Source organism: Octopus bimaculoides, chromosome 7 (genome assembly GCF_046866305.1).
Source record: "Octopus bimaculoides isolate indiv1 chromosome 7, ASM4686630v1, whole genome shotgun sequence".
Taxonomy (NCBI): domain Eukaryota; kingdom Metazoa; phylum Mollusca; class Cephalopoda; order Octopoda; family Octopodidae; genus Octopus; species Octopus bimaculoides.
Genome location: NC_142934.1, coordinates 29,818,709 through 29,838,971, shown reverse-complemented (window position 1 = coordinate 29,838,971; position 20,263 = coordinate 29,818,709). Strand labels below are relative to the sequence as shown.

General features: G+C 32.7%; 1 protein-coding gene across 2 annotated transcripts in view; it reads right to left on the bottom strand.

Moving 5' to 3' along the window:
* The window catches only part of LOC106873839 (protein flightless-1 homolog), a 70,205-nt gene that overhangs the window by 25,972 nt on the left and 23,970 nt on the right, over window positions 1-20,263 (bottom strand). The window contains exons 13-25 of one of the 2 annotated variants that reach the window (XM_014921352.3): window positions 19,588-19,667; window positions 19,363-19,433; window positions 18,815-18,897; window positions 14,136-14,186; window positions 12,020-12,132; window positions 11,589-11,774; window positions 9,770-9,826; window positions 8,803-8,918; window positions 8,190-8,319; window positions 6,907-6,939; window positions 2,701-2,785; window positions 768-855; window positions 536-649 (exon numbers count right to left, since the gene is read on the bottom strand). In XM_014921352.3, the coding sequence (XP_014776838.1) occupies window positions 536-649; window positions 768-855; window positions 2,701-2,785; window positions 6,907-6,939; window positions 8,190-8,319; window positions 8,803-8,918; window positions 9,770-9,826; window positions 11,589-11,774; window positions 12,020-12,132; window positions 14,136-14,186; window positions 18,815-18,897; window positions 19,363-19,433; window positions 19,588-19,667 (1,207 nt within the window). The remainder of the gene's footprint in view (window positions 1-535; window positions 650-767; window positions 856-2,700; window positions 2,786-6,906; window positions 6,940-8,189; window positions 8,320-8,802; window positions 8,919-9,769; window positions 9,827-11,588; window positions 11,775-12,019; window positions 12,133-14,135; window positions 14,187-18,814; window positions 18,898-19,362; window positions 19,434-19,587; window positions 19,668-20,263) is intronic. The other variant, XM_014921353.3, reaches the window with a different exon arrangement.

Sequence of the window (20,263 nt, the reverse complement as noted above, 5' to 3'; positions counted from 1 at the left end):
TCTGAGTTCAATTCCAACAAAACATCGAAAAATACCTTGGGAATGAGAACCCAGGTTTGGAATTTCTCCAAGACACCTGACGGTCTTTGAATTTATTAAAAGTACACTTAATTGGAAGAACATTGATATATTTGCTTCAATAATAAATGCCTGTCAGGCTAATATGCAATACTTACAGAACACAATGGCCCATGAAGCAGTATATTCGGTTAAATTTATTGTAGTAGGCTGATGCCCTATTGATAGAGTTAGCTGAAACTTTCACAACATCAGTGACAAAATTTAATTTGTGAACTTTTGAGACAGTAATAAGGCACATTAATCACTATGTCACCACACCATTAGAAATATTGCTTTGAGTTTTGAACTACCATATCTGAAATCTTAGTTATAAGCATCAGTAAATATCTATAAATTAAGTAAATATTTATAGATTAAGCCATTATATTTAAGAGGGGAAAGTTTTTTAAAATGTCCAGATTATGACAATTCAAAAACCAGAACAATGTGCAACAGGGACAAACTGTTAACTTACCCTTCAAGACATCTTGTGACAGTCACAAAAGAAGGCCGTTTCAGCATACCGCAGACTTCTTGAGATAATTTCAAAGCTGCAGCACGAACAAGCCGAGTTGATTTCTTTCCTATCCTGTTAGTTAAGAAAAGTAGCAAGGAAATCCATTAAGTTATAATTCAGTATACATCAACATTAAATAAAATATGCCAGCTGTAAACTAAGGTTAATTCTTTTTTCATGTAATACTTACCAGACAAATAAGTCTGTATTACAATCCAAGATATATACACATTTTGTATCAAGTAGCTTCTGTTCTAGTCGACCATGATGAACTTCAACTGAAATAACAATGATGAATTGAAGAAGAAAGAAAAAAAATGTTTAAAAAGAATAAACAAAATTAAAGATAGTTAAATAAAAAGCTTTTTAAAAATATTTTAAAACACCTTTATCTTGTTCCTGTAACAATGATACAAATTATTGGTGTATTAATTTAAACAAGCCTTGAATAATATTACTGAAAGTAATTTTATTTTTTTCACAGGAGTGACTTCAGGAGCAAGTTGAGGTCAGTACTATAAAGTAATAAACTGTTAACACAGTGGTGACATGTATGCCTGTAGGGACCCTACTTACAACTAGGTAGCTATTATGCAGACCATCACTCTTTCAGATGGACTTTCTAAATCTCATCTCAGCAGATGAGTTACTAGAGGTGGAATTAATACCTCAGTAATTTATTGATTAAAAGGAAATGTATGCAACCTAATGTATGATACATCACATTTATACCAAACTCTGAAACTAAAGTTTTAATTTTAGAAATAATACATTTCTAAATCTCTCAGAGAGATTTATGCAGTAGTGATACGATGAAGTAGTTGTATGCTGTCAACTTAATGTGACAGTCCCCTGAAGGGAATAATACTACTGTTGGTTAGACCTAGGAAGCTGCACCGCTTCCTGTCGGCCTTGACACATTTCCTGTGTCCTTATGTTTACAAGGGGGAGACAAGCACCTCCACCCAGCTAAGCCTGCATCCTTCCTTTTGGTACACTAACATATGACAACATGTGAGGGATTTGTATGGTTTAATGTCAGCAGGAAGTCAAAGACATCAAAACATTGTAACCAAATTTTCTAGATTTTTCTTCCTCATAACTTTTACCTGTTTGGGAAGGCTTATATATTTACTTATTCAATACTGCAATCAGTAAACAATTTTCCAACAGATTACTGGATCATTACATTAGTTTCAAGACAGTGAGTGTAACATGGTACAAAGGACTTTGTTGGAATAGGACTTGCTTTTTACCAAAACTTATCTTTCACTGACACACATAAATGAAAGACACACATACACATGTGCGCGCACATGCATGCATGCGCACACACACAAAATGGCTTTCTCGCTGTTTCCATCTATCAAATTCCACTCAAAGGTTATTGGCTAAGTCAAGGAAACATGCAGTGGGATTAAACCCACAACTACATGATTGTAAAACAAACTTTTTAAGCACACAGCCATGCTTGCACTTTAATCCTTTCGTTACCAACCCGGCTGAAACTGGCTCTGGCTCTGAGTACAAATGTCTTGTTTTCATAAGTTTTGAATTAAAATCTTCCACCAAACCTTAGTCACAATTTATGTTCCTAGCACTAGCTGAATGATAACTAAGTTATTTTACTAAATTCTTTGTTATATTTAAAGTAATTGAAAGAAACACAGAGCATCTCAAAATAAATACAGTAACAAAAGGGTTAAAATGATTATAATCATAAGAAGATTGGTGATACATGGCTGTGAAATCTAAGATAGTGAATTCTTGATAGTAAGCGGTATTGCTTGCAAATGTAAAGTCTAATTAATAATTTCACTTTTAGAGATAATGAAATGTATTAATATTGTTTTCATCTCTAAAAATAAGGTTTACAGTCTGAAAAAGAATAATCTTCATGAATAATATCAATAATATTGCTTAACATACAGGTGAACTAACTATCAATAATATTAGTAGTCTCATTAATACTGGTTCACATGCTATCAGCAATAATTGCAAAACTGCAGCTTAATGTGTTCAGAAAAGTGATAAGCTTTTATTAATAGGATTATAAATACTGTAGTGTGTGAATGGAAATTAAATAGATTGATTAACAAACAATAAATAAGTAGAGATGTTACCTTGTGGTAGTTCTAGGTAACCTCTTCCAAGTCCCACACGATACAAACGAGGCTGGTGGGGTTCAAAATCAATTGGCACATGTTCCTGGAATTTAAATTTAAACATTATAACTCACATAGCAGAAATACATTCATCATCATCATTGTTTTAGTGGCTACTTTTCCATGCTTGCATGGATCAGTTGATACTCCACTGGAAGAAAGTTTCCATGGTTGGATGCCCTTCGTGACACCAACCCTCATCTGTTTCCTAACAAAGTAATAATCTTCCAGTTTTTTTACTGAACAACATATAGCTTGGACATGGTTATGTTGAAAATTGGAAATAAATGATACCATTTGAATGAGACTTTTGTTTATAACCAGCAAACAACCATGAAGACAAAGGGCAATATAAACTCACTCACAGAGTTCTACCTGACGTGTTTTTTTCTTTCTTTTTGTGTCTATTATCATTGATAACCTTGAAGATGATTGAATGGATGATGTACTAAGCTAGGCTTGTGCCAACTCTTTTAGCAAGAGAAGCTTCTGGAGGATCTAGAGCAATGGTTCTCAAACAAGGTCCATATAAAATTCTTCAGGGGCCTACATAAGAATATAGTAAATGGTGTCCATATTATTTTAAGGGTCACTTAAATCTTAATTTAGGTGTACTTATTGCAAGAAGCAGCCAAATTTCTTTCTCAAACATTTTACCTAATTCAACCTCCACAAATTAATGTGTGAAAAGCAAAATAGAAATTTTGAAAGAAGTCTTTACAGAACTAGTTTTTAAACATCAAATAGCTTGGGTGTGAGTCCACTAGAATAAAATAGAAATGAAAGGATCCATAGATAAAAAAAAATGGTTGAGAACCATTGATCTGAAGGATCTGAGAAATATTTGCTCACATATGTAGAAAAAGAAAAAAAAAACTATCAGAGATAGAAGTAAAAACCCCAGACTGAGAGCTAATGCTGGAAAGACAGAAATCACAGTAGTTCAACATATAACAACCCTAGTTTTGTCATGGTTGGAAATCACAAATTGAACAAAGTGAAAGGTTTTATATATATCTAAGAGGCATGCTGTCTGCAAGTTGAAATACAAAGAACATCAAAATAAGACATGAAAAATTGAGTGTAGCCTGCAAACATTCAAAATTTTATCTAGAAAGCAAAGTCTCAGTTCAGACATATTAAGCAAAGAATATTCAATAGCAACATCAAATCCATCCTGCTATGTGGTGCCGAGTAATGGCAACTGAACAAATATATTTAGAAAGCCTCAAAAATTCATGAACAGGTACCACAGAAACATCTTAAACATTAGGTATCCAGAGATTGTGAGTAATATAGAGCTCAAGGATAAAGCCAAAAAAAGAGTTACTGACCAACAAATTGTGACATGTGAGATGAATATGACATATAGTAAGACAACCAAAGATGACCATATGAAAGAAAAATACAGAAGAATGTTGTGAAGAGCTTCTGTTCTGCCAAGAACCCAAACAGATCATTATGATGATGAACATAGATTTGATGAGGGTACAAATTTAGATATATACAAGACTTGTTAAAGAAGGCAATTTACAGAAGAATGTTTTATTCCATTGCCCTACTGAAGTATGAAGACATGAAATTCATGAAAACGATCAGTATGTTATTATTGATATGTTCTTATCAATTTGGGTTCAGAGAGCATCACACTGCTGAAATGTGCTTCATTAAGATGACTTCTTCATTACAGTCAATAAATTAAAAAATTACAGCCTGGTGATGAGTCAACGGATCATAGTTTTTGTCAGCAGAATGTTTCTGGTACTCAGTAACTCTTAACAGATTACTTCAGCTAGTTACAAATAGGTATGAAAGCAGTAAACACCCGAAGCACTACATAACTAATGCAAATTCGAGGTGATTAATTCAAATCCTTCTATGGAATGTTGAAATGTGATAAATTGGCAAATACCTACACATAAATGTTTCTCAACAGCCCGAATGTTGTAAATACAGAAAGAACCTCAAATACAGCTTACACTATGTTGAACAGTCACTTTATAAAGGTCACACATACATACTTGTGGAGAAAGGTACAGTTAAAATTAGTTATAAACATAAGTCAATACTCTTAGGCTGATCTCTATTACAACTACAATTAACACTGCCACTCTTATCTTCTTTAGTACATAAAAAACTCAGTATTAATTCTTTAGCATTTGAACCAGCTATATCCAACCAAAATATTCTCTGTTTTTTTGTTCAAACTGGCTAGATTTGGTCTCTCATACCTACCCTACAATGTCATTCTAAAAATAAACACATCAAAATCTCAAAGCTATGAGATAATGCATGCAAATAAATAAGTATTACATTTGACAGAATAATCTGAATGTTAAAGGGTTAAACATATTTATTTATAAATTCTGTCCCAGAAATGAAGCTTTCTAGAACATTTTCCTACCTATATTTTCTTTCCCCAAACTGATCAACAGAAGTTTAAGCCAAAATAGCAATTTTATTAGTCTGGAAGGCTCACAAACTTATTGCCCTTCTTTCTCAGCTTAAAGAATAAAAAAAAAGACAACTGTCCTAGAGGTGTACCAGGTTCACTCTGACCTAGTGATTTGTTGATTAAATCACAAGAAAACATTAGATCAACTCTCATTTCTACACAACTTAAGTCTAGCTACATACATATACAGAAATTTCTGATTTGCTATCTGGGTGCACATTTAACCTACCAGGGTTAAACTGTCCAGGAGGAAGAGAAATATGTTGTTCATTGAGTTCATGGCAAATATTTGCATCAACTTTCTGCTATCAACTTTTCCAAAACGTGTGGCTGGTCTTACACAAGCCTTCACTACTGAAAGCAAATCATTCGCATAAGTAGTCTGATAATTGACTGTTGGAACCTCAAATGTCAAAATCAGTGAGAGAACCCACTATATAAACATCATCAGATACCAACTATATATGTTATTTTGTAAATATAGTTATAAGTTTTCGTTTTATATATTAACTATGGAAAATAGTCTAATATGATGGGAAAAAAATGGGGATTAGTACATGTGGGATTTATTATTATATATACAAAATTTTCACTTGTCACCATTTAACTTATGCAGGATGCATACATCAGAATATTATATTGGGAGATCCCAAGATCAATAAACTAAAGAAAATTTTTTTTTAGTAGAGATGAAAATTTTACTAATTTTACTATCTATTTAGAATATTAAGATTATATTTTGTTTTTAAGCTTGTGAATAAGAAAAAAAGAAAGGAACTAAGAAATCAAAATAAAAATATTATGAAAGTTGTTTTTAAAATATTAAGCTAATTAGTAGAAACATAAAAAAACAGTTTAATCAATTGAAAACTGACAAAAAAAAATTAAGCAAACATATATGTTCACATTATGTGAGTGCATTGTGTAGACACACAAACACACAATTTTTGGAATTTAGAAACTTAATCACAAGACTTGCTTCTATTTCTTCAAAGAACGTTTGTGTCTATTTTTATATAATTTTGAATGTGTTGGAATATGTAAAACAGAAATCTAAGTATAGTAATAGAAATGGTATAGTAATAAAGGTAAAAATTGAAATGATCCCAAGAAATTTAAGACAAAAACCAACTTCCAAATAATTACTGTATTAATCTCATAGAGACATTAGTGAATAAAGCATCATGCTAATTTTTGAAATTTCCTAGAAACCTTATTGTTGCAAAAACATATTGTCACAAGACCAAGAATGTGAACAAGACCATGCATGACTATGTGTGAGCACACACACCAAGACACCAATATCTTTAGTACTGTTTGTTGGTTATATTTATAGTTATTCCTTAAATGAGGTTGAATAACACAGAATGCTCTTCAAAGAAATAAGAAACTTTTGAAGAAATTGCAAATTTGGAGACATCCTAGAAAGTTTCAATTCAAGCCATACGAAGTTACACATGAAGTAATTCTCAAGATTACTCAGAAACATTACAAGAAAAAACAAAAAAACAAGCTTCCATTAGCATTAATTCTTAACAGTTTCAAGATTTTGTCAGAATATTTTTAGTCTTAATAAACTGAAATTATTAAATTAAAATATGCAGTAAAAGCCAGGAATTAATAAACAGTAATGATACATGCTGAAGATATGGCCAAATGTTGAAATAACATGCAATATTTTTAACATTCAAAGATGGCACACTGCTTACCTTCAACTCTAAAGCTTCATTTCTTGCTAACCTCTACATTAGAAGAAATAAATGCTATTTAACAGAATGTGTATATATATATAAAAAAAAAAAACCATTCAGGTTTTAATAAATTTGTTTGAACAATTTCATATCCAAATGCTTCTTTTTTGATCCCATACTTATTAACACTTTTTTCTGGAAATTGTTTACAGGATGATGTCAATTTAGCTGAATACAAGAATAATAATTGAAGTTTAAATGTCTGTATGAAAAATGAGTAGGGTTAATTAAAAACAAACCAATATTAAAATTATAGTCAAAAACAGACAGAAACTGATACACTTGTATCTTCTCTTTTACATTCTTTGTGTTTGTTTAGGTTGAAATATTATATTTAGTATAACTAATTTATTAAACAGAAAATTAATTTAGTATAACTAAATTTTCTGTTTAATAAATCTTTCAAGACCACTGCTGCTGACGGCATTTGAAACTATCAAAATAAAGTTATTTTAACAGATTAAAGTTCTCAGCTTTTAGTATTGTTGTCATCATGTATCATACACCTGCAGTGCATTGATGACCCAATAAAAATCTCCAGCTGCTTTGCCACTCTTGTCCAGCCAGTCCATGATATTGCCCAGCCATTGCATTCTTTGCATGCCTTCTTGATCTACTACCCTCTATTCTTCCTTCATTGGTAATGTTTTCCAAACCTCTGCTTCTTCGAATATGGTCACAATAGATGAGCTTTTGTTTTTTCATAATATTCAGCAGTTGTCTTTCATTTTTATGTTGTAAAACTCATTCATTTGTTTGATGCTCCTTGTACAAGGCTTCTAACATTTTTCTATACACTCGCATTTCAAATGCATTGATTATGTTCTCTACAAATCTGCTCAGAGTCCATGCTCCACAACCAACCATAAATACCTATTAGTTGCTCACACCAGCTTTGTTTTTGGGACACTTTTGTTGCTCCAGATGTTATTGACCTTTTCCATGGATGTTTTGCTATGGCTGGCTATGTCCTAAATTCTTGTTGTTAGCAGCTCTAGTAATAACAGCTAAATACCAAAATAATTTCAATATTGATTGCTTCATTAAGTGCAAACTTAATGGAGTTGGAGGTGTAAAACATTTTCTAATAAATTGCAAAGAAATAACGTTGACAGCTCTATCACATTTGTAGGAAAGAAATAAAATAATTAATAAAATGAAGTATCATATTTGTGCATATTAAATAAAATAATGGATACAATTTAAACATTCAGGAAATAGCCAAGTGTAAAAAGACTTACTCTGAGTTGGTATGAAGCGTGTAGACCTCCAATCTTTCTCCAGAAGTCAGTATCATTCATACCCTGTTTTAGCATCACTATTTCAGCTTTGTTTTTTCTTTCATTTTTATTGATTTTCTCAGCAATTAACCTATTAATGTGAAAAAATAAAAAATAAAAAAAGGCCCAAATGTTCTAAAAAGATAACACTTGTTTTATTCTAGTGTATTGAACAAATATTTCAATACTGCAAGACAAAGAAAATTACATTCCAAAACAAGTTCTGGTCAACATTTATTAGAAATGTAAATAAAATGCAGTTTCAATTAGAATACTAATTTCTTTTCATTAGGGACTGAAATGATTTTAACAAGGTGAAGGCTCTACTTCACTAGTAGTTAGCACCACAAGTTAGTGAGACAGAGAACTAGATATAGTAAATCTTCCTGTTCTTCATTTGAACTTCCTCAGCCATATCTACAGTCATCAACAACATCATACATATCGATTCAAGATTTTAGTTTTTAAGGTGAGATAGGCAAATTCTTTTAATAAATGCATCCTTTTTTTAACAGTAAGCAAAAATTTAATTGCTTCCAAAATTACTTTATGCATAATAATGAAATAAGTTTACCTGGTCTTTGTTTTGGTTACACCTTTTGCTTTGTGGCCCTCCCAAATATAAATAGTGAGACCAGTATCAAACAAGAATACAAAGCGAGGATCTAATGCAGTAGCATTCATATCACACTGTAGTAAAGAAAGAACAAAAAAATATGAAAGAACAAAGAATATGAAAGAATAGAGAAACCAGATCAAATAGAGAACATAGAATACATGGAAAACTTTGAGAAACACTATCTTGCTATCAAAACCTTGTACTAAATACTTTGCTCAAAGCTCTCCCTCCCCATATTTTCTTGCTTCCAGGTAACTTGACAATACACCTTGCCTCAGAGGCATGGAAGATACAAGTACCAACCTGAACATCTGATGTAGGGACATCAACAATTTGGGAGAAAATTCTCTCTCCTTTTTGGATAAATTAAGTGGAAAAAAAAATTAAGACATATAATTAGAGAATCTAAACACTTAGTGTCTGTCTTTCTTGCTGACATGAGTTGGATTGTTTGACAGGATCTGACATGTCTGAGGACTGCACTGTGCGCCAATGTCTGTTTTGGCATGGCTTCTATGGCTGAAAGCCTTTCCTAAAGCCAACCATTTTACAATGTGTATTGGATGGGCTTTTTTTTTTCATGCCACCAGCATTAGTGAGGTTGCCATGTAGTTTGCAAGATTTTGTTCATTTTCAATTTTCTAATAAAAACATGTCCAGCCATGAGAAAATATTACTTTGAAATCAGGTGAGGGTTGGAGATAGAAGGACATGTGATTGCAGAAAATTTGCCTCAACAAAATCCATCTGATCCATGCAAGCACAGAAGAGTGGACATTAAAATAATGAGGACGAAATGCAGAAAAACTGAACACTAACACATTTCATCTGATTTATCTCAATTTACACAACCTAATAATGGTATAAATAATTTCCCAGATTAATGTAAATTAAAAAAAAAAAAAAAATTCAATTCACTTACTCGTTCCAAATGTAATTTTAAAGTTCCTGATGCACGATACAGTTTTCTATCGAATCCCTGAAATAAATACAGTTTTGTTACCAAAGATGTCTTTTTTTAAGAAATATAGACATAACAAATTCTTATAATTTCAACCAGAGCTAAATGTCATCATCATCATCATCGTTTAACGTCCGCTTTCCATGCTAGCATGGGTTGGACGATTTGACTGAGAAACCGGATGGCAACACCAGGCTCCAATCTAATTTGGCAGAGTTTCTACAGCTGGATGCCCTTCCTAGCGCCAACCACTCAGAGAGTGTAAACTTGTTATATTGACTATTACAATTTACTTGTATTTAACAAATTTTTCTTGTTACAATATTAAATATTTCTATTTGACATTTTTACACGTCTTCCAATGTTTCTGTAAATGATGACATTTTGCAAGAATACTGTTATGCCGTGCATGTACACGTTCGGTGTAAGAATAGTACTAGCCACTAAATATTTGGATATGGTTATCTACAATAACCCATTGCAGATTATTTGTCCACACAGAATGCACTCCATACTGCTCCAACATAGTTATGATATTAAACTAACACAGTAACCAATACAGACGATCAACCCTGTCAACTTCCACTGACAGTTCATGCAGTTCTTTATTTATTCAAATCCATTTAGTAAACTTTCAGTCATGTGGGGGTGTACAGGATTCTCCCATGACAAATACTTAAGATGTTATCTTTAGAGCCAGCCATCTTTTCTACATACTGGAAGTGGCAGTTCTTCCCAGCAATTTTGAGGAGAGAGTACAAGTCAATTCCACTGGCCAAGTACTTGACTGGTACATTATTTTATTGTCTCTGGAGAGATGAAAAACAAAGTTGAGCTCAGAACATAGGAGCTAAAAGAATATAAAATAACCTGGTTCAACTGAAAGCAGAGTAATTGGCCTTGCTTTGAGGCAATCATAATGATGTGTCTTGCTTCCAGGTAACTTGACAATACACCTTGCCTCAGAGGCATGGAAGATACAAGACATAAAATCAAATGTGGTTTTGACAAGTAAGGTAAAATGTGCCTTGTCTAGGGACAAGAAGAAGAACATGACTTCTTATAATAGCAAATTTTGTGCTTTCAGTGTGAAATGAACTATATAATATAAAGTTAAGGGAAAATGTGTTTATACAGAAAAATATAGAATGTATCTTCAGACACAAACATAATTAACTGTATCTTAAATATTTTTGTTCTAACAAGAAATGTTAAATGTGTCTGACCTGGAGTAATTTTAGCTTATCTAGAGTAAGGAGATAAATAAATCACATTACATTTATTTACTTAGATGAATTAGATGAATGTACCTACCAATGTTCCCTTTAATCAAAAAAATTTTTTTGCTGTGGGTGTTCACAGAAATTTACTTGTGTGCAAATTTTATCTTTCTTTGCAAAACATGTGCACAGCTGTACAAGTAACCATCTTCAGTTAAAAACGAAATTTGATTTTATCTAGAAAAATCTTGTGAGCAGTGTTTTTTTCCCTTTGTGTGCTGGTTGTAATGTATGTGTGCTCCAGTCCACTTAGTTGTAAATGGGTAACCCTATGATGGACTAGCATTCCATTCAGGAAGAATGATGGCCAGTCCACATAGCCTCTAGAGTGTCATCATGCAAAAGCTAAAACAATGCAAGGAAGTGCATTGTGACCAGTGACATTTCACAACATCTGGTAGCCTGGTCGATTCAGTTTAATATATGTAAAATTGTATGTAATAAATATATTGTAAATAAGCTTCACTGTACTTTTAGAAGACTTATAAAATCATACTCACAATATCTTCAACTGTATAAAAACCACTAGTAGTCCTTCCCCCATCAATGTACGAAATACCATTCTCAAATAAATCTAAGAAGTCATCATCTTCTTCATTCATCTCTTCACGAATGGTTCTTGTTTCGGCTCCAAGCAAATTTCGAAGGTTCACAGCATGTATGGCAGCACAAGCTCTTTTGTCAAGCTAAATTTAATGAAACAAAAGGGGGAAGAAAACATCAATAAATAGCAAAGATTTACTTAAAAATTAGATCATAACAACAAATATACTTAATGGTTAAATATCTAATATATACATTCATTGAATTTTCACTTGAATTTAAATCAAGTTAATTTGTTTCAAGTGGTTTTTCATTTAATAAAATTGATGAGAGTTGAAATTTTTTGAAAAATATCTAAGCCATATATACTTTGATATGATATACTTACTGGAGCTTTATCACCAATCCAATAATAAATTTGCCAGCTTAATGTTCTATTTTCTTCAAAGAATGTCCATAATATAATATAACAGTCAGCTTCATAAAATTTACCAATTAGACCTATGCAAAAAAAAAAAAAAAGTATGATTCACTTGGTAATTGCCACACAATGAAATAATAATAAACATTTAATTAGGAAATTTTATTTGTTATGTAATGCAGAAAAAAAGAATTTATAAACAATTTCACTAGCTACCATCACTATGTTTTCATAAATAAAGCCAGGCATAGTTGTGTGGTTAAGAAACTTGCTCCCCAACCATGTGGTTTTGGATCCAGTCCCACTGCATAACAGCTTGGGTGACAGTCTTCTAATATAGCCCCAGAGCTTGTGAGTGGGTTTGGAAGACAGAAACTGAAAGAAACCTGTGTGTGTAAACTTACCTTTATTTTGACATCACAGGATGATTGCAAACAAGTGTCAATATCATACAAGTACTATTGCTTTTTTTTTTTTTTTTTTGTGAAAAACATTTCTGGCAAACAGGTGAAGGTTAGTAACAGGAAGGGGCATTCAGCTAGAGAAAATCTGTTTCAACAGATTCCATCTAACCCATGCAAACATGGAAAAGTGAGCATTAAAAAGAAGTCATCTACCTTAATTACATGACAAAACCTAACTGCACAATAATTTTTATTTCAGCTACAGTCGAAACATTACCAAATCAGGTGAGAGATATTTTTCTAGGGATGGAATAACCAAAGAGCTTATTAATCAGGGTTACCAGTAATATAAACCTCAGCCAAAACCTCAAAGCTGGAAAAACTACTGCTAGTATTGTCACATTCAAGGTCATGGCACTGCCACATTTCAGGTCGTGGCGCTGCCACATTCGAGGTCATGGCGCTGCTACAGTAGTGACCATGGCACTGCGACAGTTGCAGTAGAAGTCGTAGCGCAGCTACAGTAGAGGTCATAGCGCAGCTACAGTAGAGGTCGTAGCGCTGCTACAGTAGGGGTCGTAGCGCTGCTACATTGGAGGTCGTAGCACTGCTACATTACAGGCCATAGCACTGCTACAGCAGAGGTCGTAGCACTGCTACAGCAGAGGTCGTAGCACTGCCACAGTAGAGGTCATAGCACTGCTACAGTAGAGGTCGTAGCATTGCTACAGTAGAGGTCATGGCAGTGCTACAGTTACAGTGAAGGTCATAGCACTGCCATAGTAGAGGTCATGTGTCTGCTACATTAGAAGTCATGTCACTGCTACATTAGAAGTCATGTCACTGCTACATTAGAAGTCATGGTACTGCTACATTAGATATGTGAAGAGCTACAGTGCTGCAATTCATACTTTTAACATACTACTTTGACAAACAATAGCCATAAAACTGATGATCATGATGAAAATATAGTACAATCAGCAACTCTCTAGAACATTTTACAGCTTCAAAGAACTGATTAGAATTTAGCAAATACATCTCTATTTTCCAGCAAGAGAATATTTTCAAATCTCTCAAATGTCTTCAAATGAAATCTATCTACACAGAAATATTCTCTTTTTAAAATAAGTTCAGTTACAACAAAATAAAAATAATAATAGATTGGCTTTTTGAAAGGAATTTTATTATTAATTCCTGATGTTTGAATTTGGTAGAAACATTCTTAACAGATCATTCCACCAAAATTGCTAAACCTCCATAAAAAATGTTCCAAATATCTTCTTTTTTTTTTCTTCTTTATACAAAGAGTTTGGGCAAGGGCCTTCTACCATAGCCTTGGGCTGGTCAAAGCTTTGTGTGTGGATATGATAGACGGAAACTGAAGGAAACCTGTTGTGTGTATATATATGTATGTGTGTGTGCATGCACACACCCACTCAGTAGAGAGGTTTTGTTTTGTGAGTTACTTGGTGACCTCACTAGTGCCAATCCCACAAAAGATTACACCCAATACAATGGATAAAATGATTAGCATCACTAAGGGCACCACCCTTAGAAATCTTGCCAAAGCAGACAGTGGAAACCAACACAACCCTCAGATTAGTCGAATCTAGTTGATCCAACTCATGCCGGCATAGAAGACATATGTTAAATGATGATGAATGTAAAATATTACTCACTATCTTCAACTTGGTTGGGGAGGAAATTTTCTATTTCCCAACAGGTTAAACCTGAAAAACAAAAAGAAAGAATATCTCTCTAAACCTTTCTTTTCTCAAAGAATACTCTTGAAATTTTCAAAACATTGATATCAGTACATCAGGTGTGGGGAAACTTTTTAGTGTGGTGGGCAAAAATTTCCAAAGAAAAAGGTCAGTGGGCAGACCACAAATTCTGACTCTTGTATCTGTGTAAATCTTGTATATATCTATGTATAATTTGATATACATTAATAAAGATAAGTTTAATACATTAAATTAATGCATAACATCTTCTTTAATACTGCCACTGAATTTAGGACATTTATATTACGAATGAAGTATCCTATATTTTTCAAAATGTACCTATCCTAACGTTAGAGAAATAATAGTCAAGCACAGACTGAATTTAATTTTGAAAAATTACATTAATATCTAAATAACATTATATGCAAATGACATATTTAAACAAAGTGATAATTTTATCCTAGTGATAATTTTATCAAAGCTAATTAACCTTAACTTTAAAATTTGGTTTTGTTTAGTGAAAAGGATGAAACTGCTTTTTTTTTTTTTCCTTCTTTTTTTTAAAAGTTTAGGAATAGTACATCTGAAGAAACTGCTATTCTTAGTTCATTACTCAGGTTTTTTTCAGTAAGTCTGGTATGAAGACAATTTTTTGCATAATTCAATTTGGAAAAAAACTGCTCACATAGACAAGTTGTCAAAAATTGAGATGCGAATTTCAAGACATTTTTATGTAAAGCAGGGAATTTCTCAGGATTGATGGGTTTGTAGAAGTCCAATAAAGAGGGATTATTATATTTTGATTTTATTAAGTTATCCGACTGCAAATCAATTAATTCTAATTGTAAGGAATCCGGAGCCTCCTCAGGAGGCACATTAAATGGTGTTTCAAAAACATGTAGTTCGATTTTATCTTGTATTTCTTCAAATCTACTTTCAAATTTCTTCAAAAGACTTTCACACTCATCAGAATATTCCTTTGTTGATTTGGGATTTTGTTCACTCAATTCCAGAAAATGTGTGTGAAACACTTTCTTTTCAAATGTATGACAAATAAATAAAGCATCAACTCAAAGCTTTTGATATGAGAAAGCAAACTGGTTATTAGCCGATTGGAGCCTTGTAGTTTCAAGTTTAAATTATTTAAATAACTAGTTATATCTACTAAAAATGCTAAATCACTTCGAAACTTTTTATCTTCTAGTTCTATAATAGGAATACTTTTAATATCCATAAAAATTTTCACTTCTTCCTTCAGTTCATAAAATCGCTTAAGGATTTGGACCTTACTTAACCACTTAGCTTCACAATGGTACAATAAATCTCCATGTTCAGTTTCAAGATCTTTCGAAAATTCTTTAAATTCCCTATTATTCAACCCTTTACTTTTTATCAAATTAACGGTCTAGTTACCACTTTCATTACATTATCCATCTTGAGAGATTTTGCACATAAACTTTCCATATAAATAAAGCAGTGACACAAAGTTTCCGGATCCAGAAGACGCTTCTTAAATTCATCCTTAATCAGAGCTATGAACCCTTTCTCATGACCTACCATAGATGGAGCGCCATCTGTGTAGCAAGACCACTCATTTTTTCATATAGTAAATCAAAATCTTCTGAGGCTGAGTCGACCATTTGGAATAAATCTTCACCTCTAATTGTTCCTTGCTTTGATTTTCAAGGCAAGAAATTCTTCCTGAATGTTGAATTTTGCAGTTATTCCATGTATAAATATTGCCATTTGAGCAGTATTAGACAGATCAGTTGTCTCATCAATAGCTAATGAATACAATACAAATTCTGTTGATTCACATGTTAGAGAATTTTGAATGTCATCAGCAACATCTTTAATACAATCAGAAACAGTTTTTCTTGATAAGCTAATATTTCCAAACAAAGTTTTTCTGGGCATATATTCTCAACAGCAGTAAGGATTCTTTCATAAATTCACCATCGTTATGTGGTGAGAGTTTTTTTTAGCAATATTTTCACATACCACATAACTAGCTTGAGTAACTGATGCACTTTCAAGAATTGGCCTTTTAAAAAAAAAAGTGTCTTTTGGTCAGATTTTCTTTCAAGAAGGCTATCTTGTCTAAACGTTCAGATTCTTTCAAATTTTCATAGGTTTTATGCCGACTCACAAAATCTCTTAATATTATGCTTTTTATGAATAGCTGCTTGCTTGTTGCAAATAAGACAAATGCACTTGTTACCTATTTCAATAAAAAAAAATAGGCGGAGGAGTGGCTGTGTGATAAGTAGCTTGCTTACCAACCATATGGTTCCGGGTTCAGTCCCACTGTGTGGCACCTTGGGCAAGTGTCTTCTACTATAGCCTAAGGCCGACCAAAGCCTCGTGAGTGGATTTGGTAGACAGAAACGTTAGCACACCAGGCGAAATGCTTAATGGTATTTCGTCTGCCGTTACGTTCTGAGTTCAAATTCTGCCGAGGTCAACTTTGCCTTTCGTCCTTTCGGGGTCGATAAATTAAGTACCAGTTACGCACTGGGGTCAATGTAATCAACTTAATCCCTTTGTCTGTCCTTGTTTGTCCCCTCTATGTTTAGCCCCTTGTGGGCAATAAAGAAAAAAAAGAAACTGAAAGAAGCCTGTTGTATATATGTGTGTTTGTCCCCACAACATTGCTTGACAACCGATACTGGTGTGTTTACGTCCCCATAATTTAGCAGTTCAGCAAAAGAGACCAACAGGATAAGTTCTAGGTTTACAAAGAATAAGTCCTGGGGTCGATTTGCTCGACTAAAGGTGGTGCTCCAGTATGGCCACAGTCAAATGACTGAAACAAGTAAAAGAGTAAAGCTCAGTCCATTTTCATCAAACAAATTATGTTCACCAGCACTTCTTTTTATAGGATTTTTATAACCACTTGCCATATTGATAAGGGTATTGAAAAATTGATTTGACAAAGTTATAAACCGGTTAAATTTATTTAATCACTTTCAGAACTTTTGTTTTACCACTGCCTGGGAAAAACAAAAGCCAACTGGCTTGTAGTCATAATGCATGCATTTAGTGTTGTAAAAATAGTAAAAAATAAAAATCTGCAAACAACTAAGATATTGTTTGGTTCTGCAAGGTTTAACTTCATTTTTCTCTCTCCCATTGTCCACACAGGTCTTGTCAAGTAAGTGGATAGGGAAGGGCAATAACTGATAAGCCAATGGCAGATGAAAGTAACTCCTGTTAACCTTCTTGACACCAACCAATAGCAAAAATACAACATCCCTTTCGAAAAAAGTTATTTTACATTGCTTTTTGAGAAAAAAAAAAGTTCTTAATATTTTTTTATAATCCTATTTGCAACGCACCAAATTAGTAGCTTCTGTTTCGATGAAGCTTTATTTGTTTTTGATTTTAGTAGATTTTAAAATATTTTTTGCTTATCGATTGACAGAAAGAAAGTGAGTGAGTGTTGATTTCAGAGATTTTTTTTTGTAAAAACGTGAAAAATGAAATAGGGAGGAAAAAGTTAAATACTTAGGGGTTCTTGGATATGAATAATTTTTACATAGTATCTTATCCTTCAACTTTTGTTCCATATAAAAATTATTTTGGTACATGCAATATATATTCAGTTTTCTAAGCTGAAGTGTAGTTGGGTCTCGGGGGGGGGGGGGGTGATACAAACCTAGCAATATGTGTTTTATAGTGAAAACAAAATTTCCATTCAAATGGCAATTACCAGACGATTTCTGTTCGAGTCTGACCATTTTAAATCATAGTGGAAACCCACCCTATATCACAAATAGGTATACAAGTATTGTATAAATTTTATAATTGAAAAATTTACTTTATTTTGTACATACGAGTATATCAGCCTGTCGGTGCAATAAAATGGGCTCACGCATACAATTGCACCCATGGGCAGGATTTTCTACACCCCTGCAGTAAATGAATAGAGATTACTTTTGTGTAATATCTTCTTGGTATTTAGCAGAGTCAAAGTTGTTATTGTTGGTGGGGTTGAAAATTTGAATTTCTACTTCATTTACTGTCACCAGTGACATATTGGCAAATACACATAAATCTTAATAACTCTCCCAGTTTACTAAGTTGCAAGTAGGCAGGATAGAGAGGGTATTACAGCTTATTGAGAAAAGCAGCAGAGGCAGGTTAACCTGTGGTTTGAAAAGCCACAAAACGCAAGTAATTAACCTTTTTAATGCCAATGAGCCTGATACAGCCCCTAGTTCAATGATACAAACCTGTTTCAATGTGATCTAAAATAAAACCTTCAAACAAGACTGCATGCTTTTTTTTTTATTCTCCAAATACCAAGTTAATAAGGATAAAGTTATTTTATTAAATTCTTCTTTATCTTTAAAATTAATTAAAACAAAGGAAATGTATTTCAACTGAAATATGGTAATAAAAGAATTAAGGGAGAGATGCCTTAACAGCTTAACACTCTGACAACTAGGATAAACATACTATGACACCTGGTAACAGCAATGAGTAAAAAATGGATAAGAACCAAGTTGTAATTTTAATACTTCAATCATCCTTTATAAACTACATATGAATTTTTTTTAAAACAAAAGTTTTGAAGTGAAGAAACAGCACAACAGAAATCAATTTTAAAAAGCAAAATAAAAGTTCCATACCAGGAATCTGTCCAATGTCTTCATCAAAGATTTGACTATAGTCAAGTTGATGTTTCTCCAGAGTATCTTCAAAACGTTTTGGTCTAGAATTAATGGAAAAGGAAAAAAATAAAAACAGGTTTTATTTTTTTTTCCTCCAAGAGATGATTACATCTATAATTTGTAAAAATAATTTTTTTAAATATAAAAAATATACCAAAGGTTTTGAACTCCTTTGAGCACTTTTTATTCTAGCAATTTGCATTGGAATGTCAATACAATCCTTATTCTTGCCATGGTTGTCATTTTTTACAGTAAAAAAAAAAACAGTGGTTAATCTTTCTGATACTAACTTGCCTGAAACTACCCCTACTTTTATGGTATAAACTTGCTACGTTACAATGGCCTAAATTAAATCCTTTCAATATAATTTCATGTTATTTTATATTCCAACACTAAATAATGGCAAAATTATTTTTCTAAGTTCTTCGTTATTTTCAAATTCAAACAAAAGCAGTGTATTTCAACAGAAATATGGTAACAAAAAGGTGAAAACAATTATTGCTCACTTGAGTAATTCTGGTTCTTCTTCAACAATAGCCTTCCCAGCAGCTTTATCTTTTGCCACATCCCTCATTCCCTGGAAACATAATGAAATGGTTACGTTTAATGAAATTTTCTGCAAATCAGAAAATCTGATATAAAGCCAAATGACAGAATTTTGTGAAACCTTATTTTTTATTATTTGTAACTATGAAAAAAAAAAAAAATTTAAACAGAAAAATCATTCCGACCTTTAACACTTTTTCACTTTCGTCCTGTCCATCCCGCCGTCGTCTCAATCTCAGCTTGCGAGCAATTGAATCCTTGGGTGCTAAAAGAAAGGTGATATTTTCAAATTAAGGAATAACTGACTAGCAATAACATACAATAAATAAATACAAGTATATAAGCCTTAAAAAAAGAAGCAAAAACAAAGCAAAGTCTGTTATTTAAACTATTCGTTGCTATATTTCTCTTGGTATATACTGCCTTTGTTTTCACTTAATTTTGAAAATAAAGAATTTAGTAAAATAACTGTCATGAAGCTGGTGTTTGGAGCATAAATTAACATGAAAATTTGATGAAAGTGTTTAATTAAGCTCACTTTAAAATAAGGACTTTATAACCGAACTAGATGCAGGTCTTCTATCATCCAGACTGATAAGTAAATAAAATTAAATTTTATGCTCATAAAAACTGACTGAAGGAGGCATTAAATCAGTTCTTAGATGAGCACTTATGACCTCATTTCATTTATGTTTTTAAGTTTGTTTTCCCCAAGCTGGTATGGTTTGGACAATACTTATTGAGGAAATATATTATGGCTTTATGTCTTTCCTGTTGCCAATTCTTAGCTGTATTTCAATTTAGGTATCTTTATTCCACTGCAATTTAACTTGGTGCTCAACTGCTTCAAGCATTTTCCCT